Raw genomic sequence first — 27,989 nt, 5'->3', positions numbered from 1 at the left:
GCTTCGCAATCGACTTTGGCGGTCTTTCACGCTGGTTTTAGAAGAAACTGCTTTAACGGCGAAGCTCGGAGCACCGTCTCCGACCTCTCCCAATTTCCTCGTTCTCCTTCACGGAAAAGCGTCCGAGATAAGCTTTCGGCGATCTTGAACCCTGGGTCGCCGTTCGGGAGGAGAAGCTCAAAACTTAGCTCTCTCTTCGGCGCCCTCCGACCATGGCGTCCGGCCAGGAGTCCGCTGGGACGACGCTCATGGATCTCATCACCTCCGATCCGTCGGCGTCGGCCGCAAATCCCTCTTCCGCAGCGGCCTCCTCCACGCTCGGCAAACCGGTGACCACGGAAAAGAAATCGAAAAGGGCCACCTTGATGCAGATCCAGAGCGACACCATCTCCGCGGCCAAGGCTCTCAACCCCGTCAAGACCAATCCACAGAAACACAAGAAAAAGGTCGCTTCGTTCCCGCAATCCCTTTCATTCTCTTTTTTTGATCTTTACCTGGTAGCAATTCCTTTTTTTTCTTGAACTTTTACGGGAGAATTGGGTTCTTCATCTTGATCTACTCGTTTTTTCTAGTTATTTTGCTCGGTGTATATTATGCTCTAACATCTTTACGGATCTTGATTCCGAGCAGCCAGTGTCTTATGCTCAGTTGGTGCGGAGCATTCATGAACTCGCCGCCACATCTGATCAGGTTTCCGTTGCTTTTTTTTTTTTAATTTGAATAGTTCTTAGGGTTTCCGATCTAATTTATTCTTGTTGTTCTGTTCAGAAAAGCTCCCAGAGGCAGTTAGTGCATCATGTGTTTCCCAAACTCGCTGTATATAATTCAGTGGATCCTTCTGTAGCTCCATCCCTTCTCATGGTATGCCTTCTCTCCTTGGGCGTTCTTGTGACCGTTGAATCTTTTGATGCATTTAGTTGTAGTCTCTGGATTCTCATCAAGTCTAGATCTATTGGACGAATGCATGAATGAACAAGCCTCAGAAGTACTGGGAAGAAAGGAAAATAAGTTTATCTAATTATTATTAGTTATTGTTGTTGATTTTTTTTTTAAAACTTTCGAGTTTATGACCTTAGTTTGTTCACTGCATAACTGCATTGGGCTAAGACACTTAGCACATGATCTTATAATATTTGATTAGCCGTTTTTAGTTACACACTTAAGATTCTCCCAGAATTGGATAGCATAAGAACTCATTTTTTGAAACTCTGGACAAAGGTTATCAATTGTTCCTTAAGTGACTTTTGTTGGGAGCTGAAATAGCTTTCTGTCATACCAAATAGACAGTTGAAATATCACAATATCATGGAATATTTGCTGGATTAGCTCTAGGTTTGCTGGTTTCCCTAGGGCATGGTAAGAAAAATCCTAACAGATCTAACAAATTTTTATATTGCCAGATTTACATCTTGCTATTTTAAAGTAATGCTGGTTAAGAGAGTGGTCGGAGTTTTATTGAAATGTGGTATATGAAAAAAATCTAGAATTACAGATGTGATTGATATTCAGGTGGGACTTGTACCTTTCCAAGTCATTTGCATACCACTGTGCATGATTTGGTCAATCATTACGCGAATATATCATATATTGCTTTTATTGCTCTACCTACCCAACCAATGATTGAACTAGTTATTTGAGAAAAATACAGTCATCTAGTTGATTAGGAAGAAGTGCAATGGCTAGCTAAGGATTGTTGATTACATTAATGTGATTGTTGACCAGGCATTCGAAAGGTAATTTGCTAGTTAGGAGGAAACAAAAAGTTGTATTAACTATGCATTTGTTGGGAACAGAGATGGCACAGGAAAAGTAGATGGAAGAAGAAATAAAATGAAGGAAAAGGTGGAGAAAATAAAGGCAAAAGGAGTCAAAGTGATCCACATGGGCTTTTCTAATTGGCGTATATTGAATTTCTTCTGTTCAAAGTGCATTTTTTTATTACTTCATACTGTATGACTTTTTTTTTCCATCTCTCAAGTAATAATAAGATTTAACCTGACTTCCATTTTTTAACTTTTATGGCATGGGTGATGCATAAGCTAAACAGAGTAGTTTTTATATGCTCATACATAATGTGGTAAATCTGTTTTAATTTCCATGCTGTTTTATCCTTCTACAGCTTCATCAACAATGTGAGGATAGGAGTGTCCTGCGCTATGTTTATTACTACTTGGCCAGAATTTTATCAGATAGTGGTCCACAAGGTTTAAGTCCAGGTGGTGGGATTCCCACACCAAACTGGGATGCACTTGCCGATATTGATGCTGTTGGTGGGGTCACAAGAGCTGATGTTATACCTCGAATCGTAGAGCAGCTTACTGCCGAGGCATCAAATGCCGACACTGAAGGTATCTTATTTCCTGCTCTCCTGATATAGATTCATCATCACCTTTGTACTTTATAATCAGAACCACCAGCATTTCATTTTTCAGTTATGATTCAAATTTTATCATTTCTCATGATTTCACAGTTGAGATCCAGTGGGTCATCATTTTACCTTTCTATGGAGAAAGCAACGTAGCTGCAGCAGTTGCCAATAAGCCATTTAGAACAATACTATCTTCAATGCTTGCTGTGTTAGGGACTTTGAGGCACAACTTGGACTGTCACCCTATCTAATAGTATTTAGTAACCAGCCACATTTGATTTGAACAAGCAGCCTGGACTACTCATGAAGAAAGTTTAGCATAACACTTCTACTAGTATTGAATTTTTCAATAAGAATTTGCAAGGGAACTTGGCTCTATAAGCTTATGAACTTCAACTGTCCACTATTTTGATGTTTATTTTGATGCGAGAAACTTTGATTTGTCTTGTCCTGGGCAGTTATAGATCCTATTAGTGATTTTAATTGTGAGCAAAATGAGAAATTAGTTTCTTTCCATATTTTTGTAACGATAACCTGATTTATTGGTGTGCCATTGTGGGTTTACTAAATAACAGTTAGGTGTGAATTTGTTCCCATGTGCGATCACTGTGAAAACTATTGGTGGTATTGGCTTGAGCATGGTTGAAAAACTACATTTTTAATGTCTTAAATATGGTCTGCCGTACCGGTCCGTACCGGCCGGCCTGGGACCGGTACCGGATCAGCATGAAATCCGGTACCGGTAATTTATTGTTGAAGAACCGGTACGGGACCGGTTCGGACCGGTACGCCACCGATTCGGACCGGTACGCCACCGGTACGCCACCGGTTTCGTACCGGTCCGGGATGCCACCGGTACGCCGACCGGTACCGGTACGGCGACCGGTACCGGTACGGCGGACCTTGGTCTTAAACATGTTTTACTTCTAATATGTGCTAACTGAATGGCAGTTAAATAACATTTTGGAGGCATAGGTACCAACATCATCTTTCTCATGGTTGTAAAACAAAACAGTTCCAAAAGTGACTTTTTTTTTGGTAGTCAGATACCAAATAAAAGTTGTTATGAGTTTTCTCGTCGTTCATCCATTATTAGGTGCCACAAAGGATTTATTCTTTTTGACCTGTCAATGTAGTTGACTGGAATATGATATCCTACTTCTATTGCCTCGTCCAAGACAGGCCAAGGCCTTTTGTATCCCGAAGAAGATTGTTTGATTAGCAGGGCACATACTAGTTCGAATTGGTCATGCTTGGTTATCAAGGATACTACAAGTGAAATCAGATATATTTATTTCATCTACTATAACCGTTATATTGCTTTTTTCTTTGAATTGTTTCTTATTCCTTCATTTTTCTGGGGGTTAATAACTTCACTTGTTGTCTTTTGAAGTTCATGCACGAAGGCTTGCAGCTCTGAAGGCCCTTAGTGCTGCTTCAGCAAGCAGTTCTGAGATATTGGGCAAGTTGTATGAAATTGTATTTGGCATTTTAGAGGAGGTCTGTCCTATGCATCTACTCAAATTGCTTTTATAAGATGACTACCAAAAGCAAGAGCTCACGTGTTTTAACAGTGATAGTGAAAACAACTTTGCATGTGTTGATGCTAGTTTAAGCATTTAACTGGCATTGTACTATCTCTCCCATTTTTATATCTATATGTTCATCCTAGCAGTCCATTGTTGTAATTCTATTTGTTTGTAGCACATAAGGAAATTTTTGGTGGGCTCAATTTCCACTATGTTATAATCTTTCAGGTCGCAGATACCAAAGAAAAGCGGAGGAAAGGCATTTTTAACAAAGGCGGCGATAAGGAGGTCAGATATTAACTTATTTTGTATGCGTATTGAAAGTTTAGATGAAGTTGCATTCATTCAAGTGCAAGGCTCGCTGTCTTGGTACTAGACCCCGTACTGGTATCATCATATTATAATGTCGATATGCCTAGTATGGTATCCAATTCGGCGTACTGGGTATCGGTATACCCCCGTACCACATATTGGTTTGGTTCCGTTGTGGTACGGTACGGTCAGTATGCAACAGTACCGATCAGTACAACAAATCTTGTTGAAAAGTTATATTCACATATATTCTACAATTCTATGCCCTTAACATTAGTTAGTTCTTGATTTTTGATGGTTTAGTAAGCTTAACATTAGTCACTTCCTTAGCTTGTACCTATAACAATTATATACCAATAAATAAATAAATAAATCATGTCTCATATGTTTGCCACCTTTGCATGTATTATTGTTTTTACGTATTATGCTTATATTCGGTCAACTTCAGAATTGAAAGATAATATATTATGGACATGTACAACAAAGATCTGAGGAGGCTCCAATAAGGAGAGATACTTTAGTTTATGTTGAAGGTTGTAAGAAAAGAAGGGGATGATCTAAGGTATGGATGGATATTGTGAGAATGTATGCGGAGAAACTTGGAATAGCATTAGAGTTGGCTGTAAATAGGAATACTTAGCGAATGAGGATCTATAAAGCTAGCCTTAAGTAGTTGGGTAAAGGCTAGATGGTTTAGGTTATAGTTTATTCACTTAGCTTTATTTTTTTTAGAGAAAAGATGGTCATGCAACTTTTAGTAGCTTTATATGGTATAGATATGTTCTCTTTACAAGTGAGGATATTATTGGATATGATTTCCCAAGCAGAAACTTATTGCTGACAGCCTGACAGGCTCACCTTTTTCACTTTAAAACTTAGTAGCAGGAGTAATCGACCTAGGTTAAGGTACCCATTTCAAAATCTTCCTGGAAACTTGAACTGGCATCCACTCCCTATGCATTTCCTTCCTTCAACAATTGTTTTTAAAGAATTGCTTCCTTGAACCTTCTCCTGCACCTGCATCCAGTTTTGGCAACTAATATTTAAAATAAACACACAAATGTTGTTGTTGAATGTGTAAATTTGTGGTGCAAATTCGAGTTTAATCTTTTAGTAATTGCTTATGAAGAGCTATGCCTGAATTGATATTTAACCAATCTCTCATCTATATCTTTTATCTAATTCAAGCCTTTTTCCAATTATTTTGGGTAGGCTTTATTGGATCTTAATTCGAAACATCCTTTTTTTCAAATTCTATCAACAAGGGGTACCCTACATTCATGAATATCAAATTTAGATCCATTTCATTGTTTGACATAACTAACACCAACCTACATTTTTCTTCCAGGACTAGGACCCGTATTGGTTTTGTTATGTCTTATATTCAGAACAATCTATTTTTTGATGTATAGAAATTGATTTTGGTTCCTATATTTGCAGTCTATTATTCGGAATAATTTGCAATATGGTGCTTTAAGTGCTCTAAGAAGACTTCCTCTAGATCCTGGAAATCCAGCATTCCTCCATCGAGCTGTGCAGGGGTAAGTAGATATATTGTATAATTTCCCAGGAGTTTATTAATAACAGTATGAATTTGTATCTTCTTTGATTTCACCCTTTGGTGGTTCAATCATGACCAGACAGGAAAAGACTGTCATTAGCACAATCTCAATTATTGATGAAAAGGAACACTTCATATGAAAATTTGTTGTTAATGATTAACAAGTCATACATACATGTATGCATGCATGCATAGATAAAGTACAGCTTTGACAAGTGCAATCAAATGTTAGAATATGAAAGACTGGAAAATTGCTTACAAATGGATTAAAAAATCTATAAATATAGAATCTTTTTGCAGCGTAGCCTAAGTGTCACGATCGGATATGCGCATGTTGTGATTTACATTTTCAATTTTAATCTTGTTCACAAATTTATTACTTGTCAATTTCTTGATTTATAATATTTTAAGCTTGATATAACTGCAGGATTTCATTTGCTGATCCAGTTGCTGTAAGACATGCACTGGCAATCATCTCAGATTTAGCTGCAAGAGATCCTTATTCTGTTGCTATGGCTTTAGGTTAATCTTCTTTTTAACTTGACACCATTATGAAATTGTTGTTGATGTCTCAAAAATTCCAACATTTACATCTACATGTGTAATTGCATGCATGAGGGTCTCTCATTGTGTATCTTGGCAAAAACACACTCAATGTGAAAAGTTATGTCTCTACAAATAAATTATGAATGTGGGTTGGCCCAACAATAGCATCCTTGTACTTGTGCTATGTGATGTTTCCTTTATTTGGATTTCAAACTTATATTATATTTCTTTTTTTTCCTGCAGGAAAGCATGCACAACCTGGAGGTACATTTCCAAATCTTTTTTATTATTTCTAAACCATGTTCAAGTTTTTCACTGAAAATAATATAGAATTTTTTGTGTTATAAAATGTCATAAAAATATTATTATGTTCAGTTTTACATGATCATGAACCTTCACTATTTGTAGTTACCAAAGATCATAATTTGGTTTGGATTCTTGGATCTAAGGCATGTTTCAACTCGTGCTATGAGCTGAAGAATTTAAAATTCAAACTTCATTCTGAAATTGGAGAAAAAACATTTTTCTTTAAGTTTTAAAAACTAAATCAAGAAGAGAAGGTTCTAGACTTGGAGGGGAGAATGGGCTCTTTAGACTGTCAAGATGCCATGATACAAAGCGGACGTACAAGCTATGATTATGACACCTCTGATTTTGCACATTTGAGCTTTCTATATTCTTAATAAAAGAGGCACTATAAAGGTACCTGCAGGAAGACAAGTGGATCCCCATTCAGAGTGGTCCAACAAAAGGGGTGGCATTAAACCTGTACTGCCACACATAAATGGACTCAGTATTGATATCCGACTTAACAGTAGAAACTAGAAATATGGAGGAAGACTTTGAAGATTAATGGCTTGAAAATCAATATAACTAAAGCATAATATATAGAAATGCAATTTTGGTAGTAATAAAAATGAATGTGGTAATAAAAATGAATATGCAGACTAGTCAGAATAGATGGCTAATAGATGCCATAGCAAATACCAACCCATCCAAAATCCTTACCTGTCAAGCTTTATCTTATCCATCCAGGTTTGGCTTTATGGATCCAACTTAGCCAACCATTTCTTTAAAAAGAACTATTTCCAACCTCATTTGCAAAGATTTTTATCCATCTATTTTGACACAATAATGTCATGCCTTTTCCACATTCTGGCCAAATGGGCTCACTTTTTATCAGTTGTTGTCATTGGAAAGTTGTTATTGCCATATTAACCCCCCAAGAAAAGAGAAAAAAACTCTTACCTCAGATGATATCTTTCATATTTGGTTGATCATGCATATAGCATTTCCAGTTTATATATGCTAAGCAAAAGCAGGTATTATATGAAGCAGGTGCTTTGCAGGATGTTCTTCATTTGCATGATGTTCTTGCTAGACTTTTCCTTGCTAGACTCTGTTATACATTATCTAGAGCCCGTGCATTGGATGGTATGTACGTTTAGTTGTCTCACACACTTCTAAATTCTCTCTCTCTCTCTCTCTCTCTCTCTTATTCTTGGATTAATGTTGGATTTTTAATCTAAAATATTTTTATGCAGAGAGGCCTGACATTACATCTCAGTATAGTTCTCTCCTCTATCAACTTCTTCTGGATCCCAGTGACAGAGTTTGTTTTGAGGCAATACTGTGTGTCTTGGGAAAATTCAATAACACAGAAAGGTGCTTTATTTGTAATAAATTGGATATGGATTATTGCATCGCAATTACTTGCTAATTGCTTCTTTGAAGTGATGAAACCACCTCTTTTTATACTTTGATTCCTCTATTGTAGGACTGAAGAGCGAGCTGCTGGATGGATTCGATTAACTAGAGAAATTCTCAAGTTGCCTGAGGCTCCATCAGTATCATCAAAGCATAGTCAATCAAAAGATGCTCTTCCACCAAAACCAAGTAGCGGGAAACCTGCTAATAAAGCGAGGCGTCCTCAACCTCTTATCAAATTTGTAATGAGAAGGTTTATGGAATTTTTTGCTTGATGTTACATCCTTGGCTTCCTAAGTACTTCTCCAAGTTTTGGCTATTTGTTAACTGCAACAGCTTTCTAGTTACTTAATTTTTTTTCTTTTTTCCTTTTCTTTTCTCTCTCTCTTTCTTGTTTTTTAAAGATTGGAGAGTTCTTTCCGTAGCTTCTCTCGCCCTGTGCTTCATGCAGCTGCAAGAGTTGTTCAGGAAATGGGAAAAAGCAGGGCAGCAGCATATGCTTTAGGTGTCCGTGACATTGATGAACAATCCCAACTTCATGCATATTCTGAAAATATCGAATCCCTTGATTCAGATCCCAATGATGGCTCGCATTCTGAAGGTAAACTTTCAACAATTTTATTAATGCTCATGCATCAACCAGATAGCACGGGTGGAATTCTTGTTCAAACATTTATTTCTAAAAGTTGACTGTGAAAATACTGAATTTCCTTCTATTTGTGAATGGAGGATGATGGTTCCATATGGATCACTTTGGAAGATATATACCTTTGACAATGTCCCAGCTTGGACTGAGCAGCTGTGGACTTTTTCTGTCTCTAACGCAGGAAGGAAAAGCGATTGCTAAAGGGCTGGAGCTTAAAGAAGAGACTGAATCTCATTTATAGGGACAAATCAGGGGTTGATTTCATGTTCTTCCACTTCCTCTCTTACAATGAAAATGCTGGGGTCAATGAACTAAGGCACTTTAATTTTTCGTAGCCACCCTGCAAGTTAATTCATCATGCTGTTGCATCTCATGATAAAAGTGGCAATCTGATGCTGACATCATGGTTATGAGGCTATAGTGAGTTTGGGAAGGGGAAGTGGATACGTTAGGTAATAAATATGGGATAGTCTGGTGAAGTTAAAAAGAAATATAAGGATTTTAAATAGGTGTAGGAAGGGAAAGTTGGAGAAAACTACATCTTCATGGCTAAGAACATTTGAATGGTCTTTCCAAGTATGACTTTCCACAATGTATTTGAAATTTTATAAAGGGCTTCCATTTTGAGATATGTTGGAAATTAGAAGAATCTGTTAGTGCTTTTTTTCTTTGAACAAGCTTGAAAATTTTGAGAAGTTAGCTTTAGATTGCACCATAAGGTTGGATTGCTAGAGTGGGTGAAGATAGAATAGTAATGGCTTTCATCATGCTTTCAAACACCACAATTGGACTATAAGAGTGGGTGACTGGTGGCATTGTTAGCAACAATTACATATGAAGGAAAAATTTCTCGAGTTGTCCGATAAAATCGGATGCCTGACATGAAAATTAGTTTTTTTTTTTATAACAATTATAAATCTTAAACATACTAATATGTAAACCATACCTCGATCCCGCAGCGGAAGATGGTCGAGGTAGACCGGATCTAGATCTTTGAACGTTGCTTCGCGAGGCCTAGATTTGTAGGCCCTCTACTTCGCGCACACGTCGAGCTTCGCAGGAAGGTTGGACGATATCTGTATTTTGCAAAAACACTTTTTGCAAAAAGGACCCTAGAAGAAAACACTTTTCTTTTCTTCTCCTTCTTCTTCTTCCTTCTCTCCCATTTCCAACCCGAGAGCTTCGATTCTGGACCGATCGCAGAGGAGAAGAGAGGAGACCAGAAATCCGGATCTGGATGCTTGCCACTGGAGAGAAGATTGAGAGAGAAAGACCACTTCTTCTCTCTTCCTCTTCTCCTTTAGAAAACTCCCACCGAAGCCTCTGTCTGTGAAGTTTCTTCCAAAGATTTCACAGATAGATTCACTCTAATTTTTCCTCTCTGATTCGTTCTCTCCTTCAAGAGGAAAACGTTGGTCTATCTATAGGCCAACGCAGAGAGGATTTAAGAGAAGTTATGAGTTGCCGTTATCGAGTTAAATGTAAGATTCGTAACGTTTGTTTCAGAAAACAAACGTGGAGAAAATCGTCCAATTCATCCGATAACAGCCGGATTTCAAAAATCAAATTTAACCGGAATGTAGCCGGTTCAAAACCGGACATTCCGGTCCAAACGGCAGAGCGGCCGGAGGCCGGACGGTGGCGTGGCGTAGCTTTGAAGCATCGGTGGAGAAGGCTCTGTTTTGCTCCCAGGTGTTTCTCCCATCACGGTTCATAAGAAAAACTCTTAAGGGTCCACGGTTGTTAATGGTCCAGAGGATTTTAAAACAGGTCAGCCATCAACCATTTAAATGGGATATGGGGATTAGCCAAATAGAAAATGGGTTAGCCCATTTTGTAATAAAGCAAGCCTATTTGGTTCTAAACCAAATTGACAGCCCATTTGAATGATTTTTGACCCGAAAAAATTCCACATGAGTCTGACTCATGGGAGATTCAATTGGATCCAGTTTCGGCTCGATCCAAGTCCGACTTAGATCAGAACAAATACGAAATTAAATTCCAATTAAATCATGATCGAGCCCAATTATACTAATTGAGACCTAATCAATCCAATCTCAACAATTGAGTCCTGATCAAGTTCAATTACATTAATTGAAACTTGATTGACCCGAAATACAGACTTAATTAGTTGTTCATCCATGAAATTTAGCATGTACCTCATGTTCAGTGCTAGCTGAACATAGACAGAACCAAATTCCAAATGACCCACAATTTAATTCTTAATTAAATTGGGTCAAGACCTTCTTACTTAGCTTGACTGATGTGCGTGACTCCAATAGGTTCGAACACTAAGCTGGTAGTACATGGACTACTCCATGCACTAATCGAGGTGACCATCTAGCAATGATACCCGACGTCCGGATAGGTCGAATATGCAAAGCAACATTCAAGAACCTAGATGTATGGTTATTGCATAATTCATCCCTATGACCATCGATGATCAAGATGACCTCAGAGTGGACTGTCAAACTCTGGATCCGGTCATCCATAGTGTATTTCAATTAATCAAATCAAGTGACCTATCACTTGGTTTACCCTAGCCAAGGTTTTACTGAATTGAAATACAGCGAGACATCAACTCCTATAATCTGGAGTGGTCAATCCCATCTTGACTCATACACAGACTTCGCGAGTACTTGACTGCACCCAGCATCCTTCTGATCCCTGAATTAGAAATTCAGGTCGTCCAGTGCCTAAGTACAGTGAGTTGCTTGCAAGTCACCGTGATAGTCTCGGGTCTAAGGGGTACTTATGCCCATATGCTTCGCGAGCTAACTCCCGATAGTGGAGTGCTCCGTAGGTGAGTCACTGTTCAGTGACGATGTACTGCTACATCTCACCTGTATGCCATACAGTGTCTCCACACTTCTTGGTTTAAAAGGACAACCAACTAAATGGCATACAACGACCTATGCTTGACATAGCTATCGTTCAATTGACAGCTCATCATTTGGTCGCGAATTAGTTTAAGGACTAAATGATAAAACCTCCTTTATCCACTAAATTAGTCCGATGGACTTCATCACAATACACAGGAGTTCAATTTGAAGATGTATCACTTGTGATGAATAGAAAAATGCTAGAATAAATTTTTATTCATTTTAATAAAACATATACATAATCCAATTTCTTACAATTAAAAAATTAGCTTTGGGACACAATTCCCAACAACATAAACATGTAAATAGATCGATTAATAAAGGGTAGCATACCAGTACTGCTCATAAGAGGAAGATATTGACAATTAACTTGTCTAGGGTCTGTTTAGTTGCTTGAACATGGATTAGAATGTGAGATGATTGTCTTGTTTTTTAACTTATTTTTGAAGCCGAAGCTCCTAAATTTTGCATTATTTGGGGCAAGGTCCGCCATACCGGTATCGATCAGCGTACCGGTGGCAGCCCGGACCGGTACGTACCGGTCCCATACCGGTCTGTACCGGTCCGTATCGGTCCCATACAGGTTCTCCAACGATAAGCTACCGGTATCGGATTTCACGCTGATCCGGTACCGGTCCCAAGCCAGATCGATACGTACCGGTCCGTACCGGCCGGTATGACAGACCATGATTTGGGGCTTACCTCAATGAGGATTTGTATCCTTATTGAACCCATCCTCCTCCCTGTTTTCATACTAGAATCCCATGTAGGTTATGATCAACTTTGACAGGATAGTTCATCTAGAGGGTTCGAGATCAGGTTTTACCTTTCAGATCACTGCCAGCTTCATTATTTAAGTCAATTTGGTTGATTTTACCATGTGTTTTGACACTGAAGTAGAATACAGAGAGGCTTGGGAGCATATAGGATGAAGGTGGAGTCTCTGCATGCCTCTTCATTTGGATTGAAGGGGGCTTCACTACTGTGCTAGCTGCCTTTCTTGTATCAGTCAGAGTAGTCATGCTTGTGCTTCCTACCACCTTTTTCTATGAGATAATTTGAGTTAGTCCGATATTGTTTCCCTTTTCAATGCCTCTCACACTATCCATGAATCCAACAGGCCTGTTGATTAGTTTGCTGGTCTTGTTGTGCACTTAGGTCCATCATTTACCTTGCTTAGTCAAGGGACCTTACTTGAGCATACCTTACTTGTTGATCAGAATGTTATCCTTGTAGCATTGGTCTGCTCTGAGTGTTGAATGAAACTTTTATTTTGTTCCCTTGCATGCCTTTTTCCCCCTCTTTTTTCTAATTCGCTCACTAGTCTAACCCCATATAGTTGGGTTGCTTTACATTAGCGTATAATAGAAAACAGATGCTGCATAATCCTAGGTGCAATATACCACAGGCAAGTGACTTTTCTACCATCATGGACCAGCTTAAGGGGTCAAAGTAGGATCTACCAAAGTATGCAAAAGTTTTGCCATCATCTCTCAACCAGATATCAATCCTCTAAATTGGTGAGGCATTTTGGAGAGGAGAGGATATGGCATGAGATGTGAAGGCTGATTGGCAAGTTGACATGGTTTGAGCATTCAATGGTCAAGCAACAGTAGAAGGTTTGCCTAGATTTGGAGGAAATTAGAGAAAAGGAAAGGTAGTGGTCAAGAATGCGAAGATGTTTACGTTTTGCTATTACCTTTTACTATAATGACAGATTATTCAAATGAAAAATTTCAAGGAATAAGAACTTATATTTGTAAGCATATGGATGGTCATCTTCTGGAGGTGATAACATTCACAACATTGCCTTCGATTGGCACTTAGATTTTCCTATATAACAGTTAGCAACATCTATTATATGAAAGTGGTTACTTTTCTTACAATTTAATGTAGATGATGTTCTTTGTTATGTTTGCAGTTACTCGTAGAGCAGGCGGTATGGATACAATTGCAGGTTTATTAGCTTCACTAATGGAAGTAGTACGCACGACTGTAGCATGTGAATGTGTCTATGTTCGAGGAATGGTGATAAAAGCTTTGATCTGGATGCAAAATCCACAAGAGTCATTCGAAGAACTAAAATCTATCATTGCATGTGAGCTGTCTGATCCTGCTTGGCCTTCGGCACTATTGAATGATATCTTACTTACTTTACATGCTAGGTTCAAGGTACCCCCCCCCCCCCCTCCCCCCTCTCGGTAATCATTGATATCTGTTCTTCTACCTTTGTTGAGTCTTCGCGGTTAAAAGGAATTGATTGGTGTGATACCAGTCAAATGCCTTCTTGTCACCTTTAAGTCAGATGGATGTAGCTAACCAATTAAAAAGAAAATTTTAAGCTTGTTTTAGTTCAGTGTACTTTTAATGACTGAAAAATGTTTTTTCTTATGTTGTTTATTTGTTTGTGTTTTCAAGTATTGCATTGAAAAATATTTTGCTGTTCTCAGAGTATGCATATCGTTATCTCGTATGATGGACACATAAATTAGCCAACCATGATTATGATGTATCAGATAGCCTGTTAGACTTTTAGGCTAATATTTTCTAGATTGTTATTGTTTGTGTTAATTTATTATATTTTGCATAAGTTTTCCAATTTTAGTTACTTTAAGTGAGTTCCAGTATATATAAAAGATTGGATAGGTCTGTTATATTAGACATTAGTAGGGTGGCAGTTTATTGGGTTCAGGTGTCAAATTCAAATCGGGTCAAAAAACTCCCAGCCCATACCCAAATATTTATAATCGGGTTGAAAAGAATAAACCTGTTTATCTTATATGGATCCATAACCAGTCCATCAACCCAATTAGAGCTTCACTTGTTAATAGTATATTTAGTAATTGAAACAAAAATATATCAAAAAATAGAAAATTAAGAATGAAAAATCCAAACAAAGTGAGAAAAAAATTAAAGTGGAGAAGTAAACATGATGAAACCCTAAAAGTGCCATTCCCTCCACTTTTCTCTTCAATACATTTTACAACCTTCTTAACTATTAATTCTCCAACCTTCCTGATAATCTGAAACAATCCCTTGACTAGACCAAGGTCTACCACATAGTTAACCACTAAGAAACCATAGAAGCGAGGGAATGGAATTTAAGAATTTTTTCAACCTATGGTGACCAACCGGATAGGAGGGCTAAATGCATACTGACCAATATAAACCGGATTGGTCTTGAGTCTCGACAAACCCAAATCTAACCCAATTATTAAAAATTACCCAAATCCATTTATTGCAGAGGGGTTCTTGGTGGGTCTGGTCCGAAATTGCCACTCCTAGATACTAGCTGCTGATAATTTTAAATGTACTGCTGGTTCTTGGTTGCCTGAAGAAGTTTACTTTGTATTACAAGTTTACAACCTTGTATTTTTTTTGAGAAAACTTACAACAATACACTTAGCTTAGACGTAAGACATCTATGCTGGTGAGGTTCTAATTAAATGTTATACCACATAATGCTCATTCAAATTATCATTGAAATTGGAAGTAGTTTTAGGTAATTCGTTATTGTGCAAGTAAATGAGCATCTCTATATAATTGAATGATTTCGTAAGTGCTCTCCAACTCAAACAGTAACCTTATCACCGCACTCTTTCTCTGTAAAGTATGATACTTTGGATAACATGCCGTAGCATCTTATAAGTGGGAAAAAATGGCATTCTAGCAGATGGAAATATTGGTCTAAACTTCCAGCAATTTTTTGCACAATATTTCAGAGAGCTTGTGAGCTCAACCCCTTCTCCTATTTATCTTAATGGACCATACCCAATCCGTCAACCCAATTTAGAGCTTCACTTGTGGATACTATATCTTAGTAATTGAAAAAATAAATAGATCAGAAAATAGAAAATTAAGATTGAAAATCCGAACAAAGTGAGAAAAAATTAAAGTAATGAAGAAAACATGATTAACCCTAAAACTAGTTTTCCCTCGACTTTTCTCTTCAGTGTATTTTATAATCTTCTTAAGTCCCAAGGTTCACCGTAACCGTGCATACCGCCCTGTACCAGGCAATACAGTATTGTACTGATACTAAATTAAGACTTGGTACAAGGAGCATATTGAGTTTTGGTATGCCAAACTGTCCTCTATACTGGGCATACTAACACTATACCAACATGATACCATTGCGGGGTCTAATACCGAGGAGGTAACCTTGTTAATTCTCCAACCTTCCTAATAATCCGAAACAATCCTTGACTACACTAGGTCTACCACACAGTTACCAATAGCATAGGAAAGTTTATCGAACCTATAGTAAGCAACCGGATGGGAGGGCCAAGTCCATATCAACCCATTTATAATTAGGTTGGTTTTGAGTCTCGACAAACCCAAACCCAACTCAATTATTAGCAATTACTGAAGCCCATTTATTTCAGGGAACATGTTTGTATCCTTCGTGCAAAAGAAGGGTACACCTTCCTTCATGCGAAAGAAGGATGCGCCTTCCTTGGCACGAAAGAAGGATGTGCTGTCCTTCGCACGAAAGAAGGATCCACCTTCACGCCCGACGATGACTGTTGGATTGCCCACTTCACAGATTTCAAAGTACTCCGAACTCCGGCAGTCATCCGCCTACACAAATCTCAGAGTGAGTAGTGGATGATCCAACGGTCATTGGGCACAAAGGAAGGCACATCCTTCGTCCACGCAATGGATACTACCATGATCCTTATTTTAGAGGGGGCTGACAGGTGGGTGGGTCCGGTCAGAAATTGCCACCTTAGATATTGCCTGAAGAAATTTACTCTATTATTACAGTCTTACATTTTTTTTTAAAAAAAAAAATTCAACGGTACTCTTAGCTTGGATGTAAGACCCCTATGCTGGTGAGGTTCTGATTTAAATTTGAGATCACATAATGCTCATTCAAATTATCTTAGGAATTGAAAGTAGTTTCAGGTTCCTTGTAATTTTGCGAGTAAATGAGCATCTCTCTGTATATTTAAACGATTTTGTAAGTGCTCTCCAACTCAAACAGTAACCTTATCACTGCATCCTTTCTCTGTAAAGTATGATACATGCTTGGATAACATGTCATAGTATCATATAAGCGGCGAAAAAATGACATTCCAGCAGATGGCAATATTGGTCTAAACTTCCTGCAATTTTTTGCACAATATTTTAGAGAACTGGTTTCACCACATGACATCAACATATATATTTCACCCTCTTCCTCATGCTCTTACTCTTTTGAATAATTTGTCATGTTCAAGACCATTATATTTCTAGATGAATAGTCTTCAGTTTCTGATGTTTCTCTTTTACATTGTTCTGTATGATATAATTATTTCTTTCTCTTTTATGCTTGAAATACCAGGCAACTCCTGATATGGCAGTCACCCTACTTGAAATTGCACGAATATTTGCCACTAAAGTCCCTGGAAAGATTGATGCTGATGTTTTGCAACTGCTATGGAAAGTAAGTTCATACTTTGGTATCTGTTACTTGTCTGAATTTTGTCCATGAAAGCTATGCTGCTTCTTACTTGCATTTCGTGGATGTGTATGTCAATAAAAGTAAATCAATTACTCCAAATTTCTGGTTCAAATTTCTTTTTACTACCTCCATCAAAATCTCTTTGATTTCAAAGTTTTTTTATTTCCAGTTCTCTTACCTGAGCTGTCATTGTTTCATGCCGCACATGGTGCTGGCAATAAACACTTGAGAAAAATAGCTAAAAAGAGAGAGGGAGAGAATGTGAAATCTTGTCCAGTGAAGGGCAAATATTCAACATTAATATGACAATTTTAGAGAAGCAGGTTCACCAATAGTTGTTCATATCTTGTTCTTTATTTGTGAATCATGCCAACATGAATCATGGAAAAGTGAGTAGACTATTACTTTTATCTGAGATACTTTGAGAGCTCAGAGAATCATGCAGAGATGGTGCTTATTTCAAGTTTCCACTCTCAGCTTGGTTATCATTTATCAAATAGGTATTAGCAAGTGAGCTTTTTTGGTCATATTCTCTTTTTCTGATTTTGCTTATCATTCAAATATTTATCTGTAGACTAATCTACGCATCCCTTTATCACAACCTTTTCTGGTTTGTGTTTCTATTGTATGATCATCTTGATTGTTTAGGTGTAAAATTGTTACGGACTTGCCATTGAAGTTTGAGAAGTTACCATTGCAAAGTTTACTTTCCTGAATTTCTTGTCCAATCTCCTCTTTCCATATGTATAATTTAAGTTTTATGTATACCATCTCTCTGTGAACATGGATTCTGGCATTTTTTATATCCCTGATATGTTGGTAAGATTAAACAAATATGCAACAAATGTTACTTTCACGGTTTCACCTAAATTATTTCTTTCCTTTTTTCGCCAGACATGTCTTGTTGGGGCTGGACCAGATGGGAAGCATACAGCCTTAGAAGCAGTCACAATAGTTCTTGTGTTACCACCTCCCCAGCCCGAGTCAACATCAGGACTTACATCTGTTGATAGAGTATCTGCAGCTGATCCAAAATCGGCTCTGGCATTGCAAAGATTAGTGCAGGCTGCAGTAAGGAATTTTGGCTTTACAGTGGAATGTTTAAGAATCTAGGGCTGAATTTGTACAAACATATAATGAACTGCAAATAAATGCATTTTATTTGCTAATGGTTTGCACAGGTATGGTTTCTCGGTGAAAATGCAAACTATGCTGCATCTGAATATGCTTGGGAGTCTGCAACACCTCCTGGCACTGCACTAATGATGTTGGATGTTGATAAAATGGTGGCTGCTGCCAGTTCGCGAAATCCTACTCTTGCCAGTGCATTAACACGGCTTCAACGGTGTGCTTTCAGTGGGAGCTGGGAGGTGTGTATTTCTGACAAAATTGTATCTTTATGATCTATTCAAGTCCTCGTTTATTGATAGCTACAGTTAGACAATGGAATATTCTTTTCTGAGTTTAAGGCTATCTGCTCAGGTTCGAATAGTTGCTGTTCAAGCCTTAATTACTATGGCAATCAGATCAGGGGAGCCTTACAGGCTACAGATATATGAATTTTTACATGCTTTAGCTCTTGGTGGTGTCCAGTCTCAGTTCTCAGAAATGCAACTTAGTAATGGGGAAGATCAAGGTGCCAGTGGTACGGGTCTTGGATCTTTAATAAGTCCTATGCTTAAGGTCCTTGATGAAATGTATAGAGCACAAGATGATCTGATTAGGTAAGAGGTGAAATATTATGTTCCTTTTTTGAACGGTACGTTTTATTTTGTATCTTGATATATGTTTGCTTAATATGTTCCTGTGCAGAGATATGCGCAATCATGATAACAACAAGCAAGAATGGACAGATGAAGAACTCAAGAAACTATATGAGACTCATGAGAAACTCCTTGATTTAGTTTCATTGTTCTGTTATGTTCCAAGAGCAAAATATTTGCCTCTAGGACCGACCAGGTAAGGTTTCATTATCGATCTTTACAACCACGAAGAATTAGAGCAATTATGGTAAATTTTTTTCATGGAAAAAAGTAAACATTGTATTCCGACCATGACTTTAAGATGTCTTATGGATTGTCTATAGTCATATGTTGTGCTCTTACATGGAATACTCATTGTAATGTCTATGATGCTTGTTGTTATAACAATACTTCCTATCAGATATCAAGCCGTGCCTGAATTAGGTAACCTATTAACCTTTGAGAAAAGGTTGTGGGATCATATACCATGTTAATATAGTAAAGCTGAAATTGGAAAACATTTTTAATCTGATTTTATTTTCTATATTTGGCTTATATGTTATTGAATAGATGCTCTAATGTTTATTTAAGAGTTTATTTGGTACCATCTTTCTAAGACTTATTTAGTTAAATCAAGGTCTACCGAACCGGTATCAGGACCCGTACTGGTCGGCGGATGGGTCGGTACATATTGGTTCGGTACTGTACGGATACACAGTATGCTTAGGCGTGCTAGTTCTAGCACGCCTATTTTTTTTGAGTTTTCAAGTGCAATTAATTGGTAATCAATATTTTTTAACTTTTTCAATGATTTTAAGTCTAATTTTTATTTTATTTTATTTCTTTTTATGTTTGTTGATGTTTCAATGATTCTGATTTAATCTAAATGTTGCATCTTATTGTTTTAAAATGATACAAAATATAAAATGATTAGCGAGATGTTGCATGTTACAAGAAGCAACATGAAATATCCTTAAATCAAGTAGTGAGGTGAAAGATATAAAATAATATAATCAATTACATATATTTAAAGTACAACATACATAGCAATATCTAAAATCTCTTCGAGTGGCGATGTATCTCGTAGATATCTGGATCATAGCATAGTCAGAAGGCAGATCAGCCCACCCCTCTAACTAAGCAGCGTTATAATCTTGTATTTTCATTCTTTAAAAAATGTGCTCTGGGTTATAAGCACTCTCGGATCTCTCACTGAAGTTCTGCCTCTGAGAGGTGTCCTCTGGCTGATAAAACGACTGTGAAGGCCATTCGAATAAGTCGGCAGCAAAATTCGACCCGTAAGATGTTCCAGGCTGGTAGAGAGTAACCACCAGAAGATGCCTCAGACGCATTATATCCATATTTGTATCCGTATGGGTCATAGGCTGCTTGTGGTTGCGGGTAATAAAATCCAATATATGACTCGGCATCTGATATGTTTATGAATCCTACTCCACATGCGAGGTCATTTGTAGTTGCATCGTGTCTTCTGAATGACCTCGAGGAGCCCGTCTTCTATATGCAATCGTATCCTCATGGGCTCTACCAGATTGTGCACCATAATTTATATCCTGTGTAGCATACATAAACTAGGACTCACCGGTGAATTGAAGACTACCCTATGGTTGTCTCATAAACGGTGGTCTCATATCTTCCATCCTTTTCTGGCATCAGATCTATGACCACCAGAACTGCTGCTCCTGGTCTATGAATCCGAGTGAACTGGCTCATCCACATTCTCCATTGGAGCTGTAGGTGCCTTTTGTTTTTGTTTTTTGATGTGTTGGGCAATTGCCACTTACCTAGGTAGTTGCCACTTATCCTTCGTGTCACTCGTTGTCTGTTTACCCTTCGCGCCACTCGTTGTCTGCTTATCCTTCGTGCCACTCGCTGTCTGCATACCCTTTGTAGTTTGTACTCTTTTCTGCCTGCTTACGCTTCGTGCCTTTCTCTGCTTGGTTATGTTGGAAGGATGCATATCGTCCTCCTAATCGAGTCGACCGGATAGTATAGTGGCTTCGTCTAAACATCTCTGATCATATCTCTAAAAGAATGCCTCGATTTGGCTGGAAAGATTCGTAGAATATTACTCTTTTCCCATTGCCTTGCATCGACCCTAGCTTCACTGGCTACGAAATTGGCCTATCGTGGAGGCGATCCTTGCTCATCAAGCTTCGGCTTCTGCTGCCAGCCCATGAGTCATCCGTTCATAGGATCATTGCCATCATCAATGAAAGCACTATAGATCGGATCTGTGTATTTTAGCTCAACTTCCTCCTGAATGCATTTCAGCCTCAACTTCAGATTGTAGCGAACTTATATAAGGTCATTGAGGCGCTTCCAAGTCAAACAGGTCCTCTGCTTGCTATGGATGAAGGAGAAGGTGAACCAATTGTGCTCACAACCACTCGAGGAAACCGTTTGGGAGAGGATCCAGATAGCTAGTTACTTAAGATTTTTCGCAAACAAACCAAAATAAATCCACCATTCAACTGCAAAAATATTGGAAAAAATTATATATAAGATAGTATCATATTAGTAACCATCTAACGCCAGGTAAATATCCTCCTAATGTATAATATACCCAAATTCATACTTTTCTTACTTACGACAGTTGTCAAGACTCCAAAACTGTCGGTGCCCTCTCTAAATATTTTGGTCTGTGAAAAAAAACTATGTTGTAATATGTTAATAATTGAAGATACTAGTTAATTTATACATGTCACTTACGTTAACTTATCTCTTCTAGACATTGGGTCGTGACTTCTGGATTAGGCTCCATCTTGTAAATTACATTACTAGAGCGGCTAGAAAATCGTCATTTATATCGATTCCAGCTACGGTATACTGAAACCCAAGATTCAGATAGTATGTTGTAGATTGAGTTCATTATTGTCCTAGTAAAATTGTACAAGTACAGAAGCAGTCTAATTTTTAATGTTCTTTCTTACCTGTTAGATGCAAATCCTTACCCATCTGGTAGTCTCACCGCCGCTCAATGATGTCGATGTACTTCTGGGCATACATTGGATTTGCCTCTTTGATTTGAATATTTGTCCTCTCCATTATATGATACAAAAAGCCTATTTAGGGGCACCTCTCGCTGTTTACGGCTCAAAGCACTTCATATAATGGTCTGATAGCCTTTTCCGATCGGTTCGAGGCCGGAACCGAGTTTAATAGACAAACCGACCAGGTTCCCCACCGGGTATGCTCGGTACAGCCCGACCTGGGCGGTTCAGTTCGGTGCAGCCTACCTTAAGTTAGATATTAAAGAAACATTCATGCTTAATTTAGTTAGAATGATTTCAGTATCCTTTTTCTTTTCTGGAAGGGAGGGTACTGGAATCCACCCTAATTTATTGAAGGCATGACTTTGATATCATTTTCTTGAGGTGAATATCCTGTTTAAGTTGTTGGATAAGAGCGCTGCTGGGTTTCCAAGAGATTATGCACACAAAGGGTGGGAACATTCAGGTCTATTATGTGACTGCATTCATGCAATTTTAAGACTTCTGGTCATGATGTCATCAAAGATACATGGCAGCCGCATATGCAGGTTATGGAATATTTTAGAAAATTTAAAATTTGATAATCTGTCAAAGATTAAGAGAGAAGGCATGCTTCAGGGATAAGAAAATCAAGATATTGATTATATGTATGTGTGTATATAAAAGAAACTTTGATTAAGAAAAAGAAGTTAACAAAAAATAGTTTAACATATAGCTCTCTTATGATTCATGATTCAATAAAGAACTTTATCTGACAGAAACAAAAATATGAAAGCAATGCTTGAATATGAGATCTTCTTAGCTAAACAGATTGCGAATAGATGAACCTGCATCATTTTTGTTATCTTGAATGTATTGTAGAGTAGAGAGGAAGGTTAGATGAAAGCATATCTAGAATTAGAGACAGATGCATGAAGTGGAGATTTATACTGCATGGAATAGTGGCTGGTAGAAAAGGTCCAAGGTTCCAACTAGCCAATACGAACATGGCATAGATGAAGATGCTAAAGTGGATGTTTGGGAAAACTAAGGAGGGTGGGAAGGAACTCATGGGCTTCTTGTCTAAGGGTTAGAGATGATAAGGCAAAAGGCTTGAATTAAAATGGATGGAAATCATGGGGAAGGATTTTGAAACCTAGTGGATAGCAAATCTTCCTAATGACTCATGAGGAAGGATTCATGAAATCAACCTCAAATAACTGGAATTAGGCTTGACGATTAGGGTTATAGTCAGGTGAAAGACACCCCGACTATCATCACGTATGCCAAGAGATAATTTGGTCTGATTGTTCTCCATGTCTTGAATGTATTATACTAGATGGTGAATGGATTGTGGAAGAGATCTTGCATGTAGTGGAAATGGTGTTGCTATGTGATTGCCACAACCTTTGTGGTTTAAAGGAAATTCTTTGAAGATTTAAGGCCGGTGATGTATAGATAAGAATGTAACCCAATGATAAAGGTCTAGGAGCATGTTCTTGTCTCTATATATTTGGTTAAGTAAACTGAAACACTTGCTCAATATTAAATAGCATTCTTTTAGAACAAGGTAACCGCCCTTGTTACCTGTTAAGACTTACCTCAGAGCAGTTTAGAATGCAATCAGTTATGGCGGTGAATTTATGTACTTAATGTAATTGTTTGCAATCCAGCTCATTCCCTTCGAGGATTTTTGAAATCGATCATCTTTTTGAATCATTTCTAGTGCTTAGAACTCAAATATTTGCATTCTTGAAATGCATGTTTGACAATTTTAGAACTTGTTACAGTATTTTCTTCATAGATGCACATTAACACCTCTAACATATAAGGATCATATGATTTTGATTTTGCAACAAGACCACCAATTCATTCGACTTGAAGTCTTGCTGGTTTACACTTTTATCTGAGAGATCTTACTATAGTTATCTTTCTCCTTCAATCTTATAAATTTTGTGCTAGAATTTTTGTTAGTTGTTAGCTTAACCTAAGGTGTATTTCTTCTAAGGTTTGTTAAAAAATGGGAAATATACTTCAGTCCGAGTTCTTGAACATATTGCTTATACACATGCATATATTATGGTGGTGCTTTGTCGTACTCAGCTGGCCAACCAGAACTTTGGCTTCTGCACACCTTAAAATGGCAAAAATTACCAATCCCACAGGTTTATGCTTCCAATATGTTGGGGGTCTTTTGGTTATTCAGAAGGATGAAAAGTTACTAATTTACGTCATGATGTGGGGCAAGTGTACATCTTACAACAACCAAAAAGTCCAACAATGTTTGGGAAGCTGGGAATACATATTTGGTATCTTGGGTGTGAATTCTTTAATTTTAGACTTTTAGACGACTTGACTTCATATGTGCCTTTATATGTATACTTCCATGGCCTGTTACTTGTTTCTGATCTCTCGTATTGGTTTACTGGACTTTGATGACAGTGCTAAACTCATTGAGATCTACCGTAACCGGCATAACATTAGTGCATCAAGTGGTCTGAATGATCCTGCTGTTGCTACGGGGATTTCTGACCTGGTTTATGAATCTAAAGAAACACCTAAAGAGGCTAACACCATTGATCCTGATTTGGCAATGGCCTGGGTAACAGGTTTGGAAGATAGTGCCTGGGGCAGCAATGTTCCAGCAATGGAAAAGGTGTGATAATTATCCTATTTACTTTTAATCTTTGTATGATGTTGGTTTTGTATGAATCTGCGACTCAAAAGGATAAATAAAATGGATTAGCTACTGCAGTATAAACATTGACAAAAAGATTCTATGTTTAATTTATGAAATACTTGTCATAAGGTTACCTTAATGGAGTAGTACTTTTGGCAACAAAATAAAAACTTCATTTTTTTTTTTTACTATGATGACTACTCTATTTTACTAAGCTTCATGTATTTTTCTATATCCTGTTGTGATATGTGTCTTGTACAGATCATTAAAAAGTTCATGCTATCTATACTTCATTCTAGGTGAATGAATTTCTTACTGGTGCTGGAACTGATGCTCCTGATGTGGAGGAGAACATGACCTCCCGGCCATCTGTCACTTACGAAGATATGTGGGCTAAGACAATTCTGGAAACTTATGAAGCAGAGGTACAATTGCATGGTCCTTGCAAGTATTGGTCACTGATCAGCATTCTTGAAATAAGAAGTTTAATGGTTAACCTCTTTGTTTCAGGAAGATGATGCAAGGTCATCTGGTACATCCTCTCCTGAGTCAACAGGTTCTGTTGAGAGTTCCATATCATCCCATTTTGGTGGCGTGAGCTATCCTTCATTGTTCAGTTCGCGTCCATCAGGCTATGGGGTTTCACAACCGGTAATCAGTCCTGAAATTCATGAGAATATATTTTCTCTTTATTTGTGAGTCTATTGTATCAGATGGATATGACTCTTAGTTCTTCAATCTTTTCTTGGATTAATACTTGGTTTAGCAATTCTCTTTGCATTTGAATAGTAAATTGAGAAACCGGATATGCATTGGTACCAGCATTGTTAACTCCATTACTTGATACTATTCCCTTTTCACCAGCTGAAATATTTTATGACCATTTGAATTTTGAAGATAGAAAATTCAAATGTGTGGTTAAACTATGATGGCTTAGTTCGAGTAACCTTTCTGCAATACTATAGGAACTTGCTCCTGCTTTTGGATACTGCCAAAATACAAATATTGACATCTAGGGTGTTGCACCGCTCCAAAAACTCAAAAACTCTCTTCCAAATTTGGATGCTATCAAGCTTTTCTCCCCCTCTCTTACAGATGTATCTTGCTCAAATAAATGTTTAATACTCTATGATTTTGCTTTTCTAAAAAGATGACATGTATCATCCTGTTCACAAAAACACTGAGAAAGCTTTTATTAAAAAATTTATTGTAAATTCTCCTTTAGACACAGACATCTATTAGGACCCATGCATGCACATGAATATATTTTATGCCTCTCCTATATCTTCCATCTTTATTTGTGGCCCTACCTCCAATTTGTTTTTTTTGCAGCATTAAACCATGCTCTTTTAGTGTGCCATGATATGGTTAGAATGAGTATGTCAAACAAGTAGGCAAGTAGCCATATCATGCACATGAGTGAATGACCTTTTTTTTAGTGTTGATGATGAATTACTGCTAAACTTGTTCACGGCTATAAGTTTGTGTGTGCTGATATTTGATCAAGAATCAAACTCAGCGAGGTTGATATGGTGTGAAATGCCAGGCTTGTATTGTAACAATTTGCCCTTCAATTTACAGAGTAGAAGTATACAAATATGATGTTAATTTGAACTTGATTCATCATTAATTGAATTTAAACCATCCCATGTTGTTGAAAAAGCAGATACCAATAGCAAAATTAGCTTGCATATTTAGTTACATGACCATGAATCACAAATCAATTCTGTCTATGCCTCTTTTGTGCTTCTCCTGTTTTTACAATCTTATGAGAAGCCCAGTCTTGTGGTTCTGTAATCAATTATATTGTCACAGATGCATGGGTATTTCATATGCAAATTTCTGAAATTTTAAGCTTGATGGGCAAGGTTATTGTAGTTATGCCAATGAGGTTATATAATTATAATTATATGTTGTATTGGCAACATCGCATTCTAATTGTAGCCAACTGCCCCTTTAGACAGCGAGGGACTAAGGGACATGATACAGAACTTTGCAATTATTGAAAAAAGAAAATTCTTACTTTGTGTGTCAAGTAACTTCAGATTTACCAGTTACTGGTTTCTCTTCATTGTTTTCTGTTTAATGTGACAGTTTTTCAAGTTTCTTTATGGGTATTCCTTGCTTGGTTGAGCTGTTTGTGTCTTGGTTAAATGTAGAACTGAGCCTTGTCTCATCTATACAGCATCAGGTTGATTTGAAAATTGGCATGAACACCTAATTTTCAACCTTATGTCTTCGTAATACACAACTACAACCATAACTACAGGCATTATCTCATCCAGCATGGATGGCTTTGTGATATATATATGCTGCCATGTGAGATATCATAATAGTGGACACTACTGCTGTAAAGTAACAAGCACTTCACTGGACAAAATTTGTGATTTACCTCATAACTAAACAAAGAGAAATTTTAACCTATCTGAACTTGATCCAATCAGGAGCAAAGGTCAACAACCACTTCAAGTAGACTCAGCAACACTTCCTTTGGTGGTCCATCGTCAAATAATGAGGGTCTAGGATCTCCGGTTAGCCTTATTTTCAAGTTTTGTCTCTGATCTTTTTTTACACAATGAAACCGTCGAGTTATAATTTTGCTCCTTGTTCAGATCAGGGAAGAACCCCCAATGTACTCGACATCTGTTCTGCAGAGACTTGAATCTTTTGAGAACCCTTTAGCAGGGCGTGGAGCTCAGAGTTTTGGCTCTCAGGATGATGCAGATGGTTCTGAGAAACCACAGTTTGGGAAAGCATTGTATGATTTCACTGCTGGTGGTGATGATGAGGTAACTTCACATCTTTTAGATGGGTAGATTCTTAGAAGGTTGCTATCTTGATTGTTGCAGAAATGCTTGCTGTCTAAGAGAAGATGCCTATTCACCTTGATGCCTTCTTTTTGATTTCATGCAATAATATCCTTTTGGCTTCTTATGTATATCCTGTAATGGATTAAACACAACTCTTCTGAGGAAAAAAAAAAAACAGAAGATAACACAATTCTTAATCTGGATTGTCATTTTTGCAGTTAAGTTTGACTGCTGGAGAAGAGGTTGAGATTGATTATGAGGTTGATGGTTGGTACTATGTAAGTCTAAAGAAGTCATTTGTCTTTTCTATGATTTGATTTGACACCAACCAATGTAGTAGTCAAACTCAAAATAGTATCTAAAACCGGATCACAAATGTTTTGACACAGGTGAAGAAAAAACGGCCTGGGAGAGATGGGAAAATGGCTGGACTGGTTCCAGTTCTCTATGTCAGTTCAACTTGACAGTTATTAGCATCTCAACCAAAGCTGATACCCTACTTTTAAGACCTTAGATTTGAATATTGCCCAGATATCCTGCACCATGGTTCTATTTTCTGGTGTCTGCCCTGCTTTGCATTTTTTTGTAGTCTTACTGGTCAATTCATTTTAACTCGTTGACAGAAGATCACGGTAGATATCTATCTTTGTGCACTTTATTCCTGTTGCCAGTGCGTTCTATATAATGTTTATTGCAGCAAACTAGTAAATGAGTTTTTTAATATTATTATTTTTTTGCCTTATAGCTTTTTTTTCCTTAGTGCCCCCATC

At 37.6% G+C, this 27,989-nt stretch overlaps 1 protein-coding gene across 2 annotated transcripts; it reads left to right on the top strand.

Annotated features, from left to right (window-relative positions):
- The first annotated feature begins 8 nt into the window (after positions 1–8).
- Positions 9–27,961, top strand: LOC103713729. Of its 2 annotated transcripts, XM_008800746.3 has the most exons (26): positions 9–446; positions 631–690; positions 769–861; positions 2,120–2,348; positions 3,762–3,868; positions 4,126–4,185; positions 5,650–5,750; positions 6,198–6,292; positions 6,560–6,580; positions 7,655–7,750; positions 7,861–7,981; positions 8,094–8,276; positions 8,428–8,624; positions 13,473–13,723; positions 16,878–16,979; positions 17,892–18,068; positions 18,179–18,367; positions 18,480–18,721; positions 18,810–18,956; positions 24,172–24,385; positions 24,709–24,834; positions 24,920–25,060; positions 26,854–26,940; positions 27,022–27,198; positions 27,438–27,497; positions 27,609–27,961. In XM_008800746.3, exons 1-26 carry the CDS (start codon positions 213–215, stop codon positions 27,681–27,683), a joined length of 3,585 nt encoding a protein of 1,194 aa, XP_008798968.1. In that variant the 5' UTR covers positions 9–212; the 3' UTR covers positions 27,684–27,961. The 2 variants fall into 2 exon arrangements, with proteins under 2 accessions (XP_008798968.1, XP_026662997.1); XM_026807196.2 differs by lacking the exon at positions 7,655–7,750.
- Positions 27,962–27,989: the final 28 nt, after the last annotated feature.

The sequence above is a fragment of the Phoenix dactylifera genome, chromosome 12 (genome assembly GCF_009389715.1).
Source record: "Phoenix dactylifera cultivar Barhee BC4 chromosome 12, palm_55x_up_171113_PBpolish2nd_filt_p, whole genome shotgun sequence".
NCBI classification, from domain to species: domain Eukaryota; kingdom Viridiplantae; phylum Streptophyta; class Magnoliopsida; order Arecales; family Arecaceae; genus Phoenix; species Phoenix dactylifera.
The sequence above is the reverse complement of the archived record's forward strand: the minus strand, read 5'-3'. Positions and strand labels throughout refer to the sequence as shown.

Coding starts and splice junctions, on each gene's coding strand:
- LOC103713729 (XM_008800746.3), top strand. CDS start 213: ATGGCGTCCGGCCAGGAGTCCGCTGGGACGACGCTCATGGATCTCATC. Junction 18,069..18,178: donor AAAGATTAGTGCAGGCTGCA/GTAAGGAATTTT, acceptor TGGTTTGCACAG/GTATGGTTTCTCGGTGAAAA. Junction 18,722..18,809: donor GCACAAGATGATCTGATTAG/GTAAGAGGTGAA, acceptor GTTCCTGTGCAG/AGATATGCGCAATCATGATA.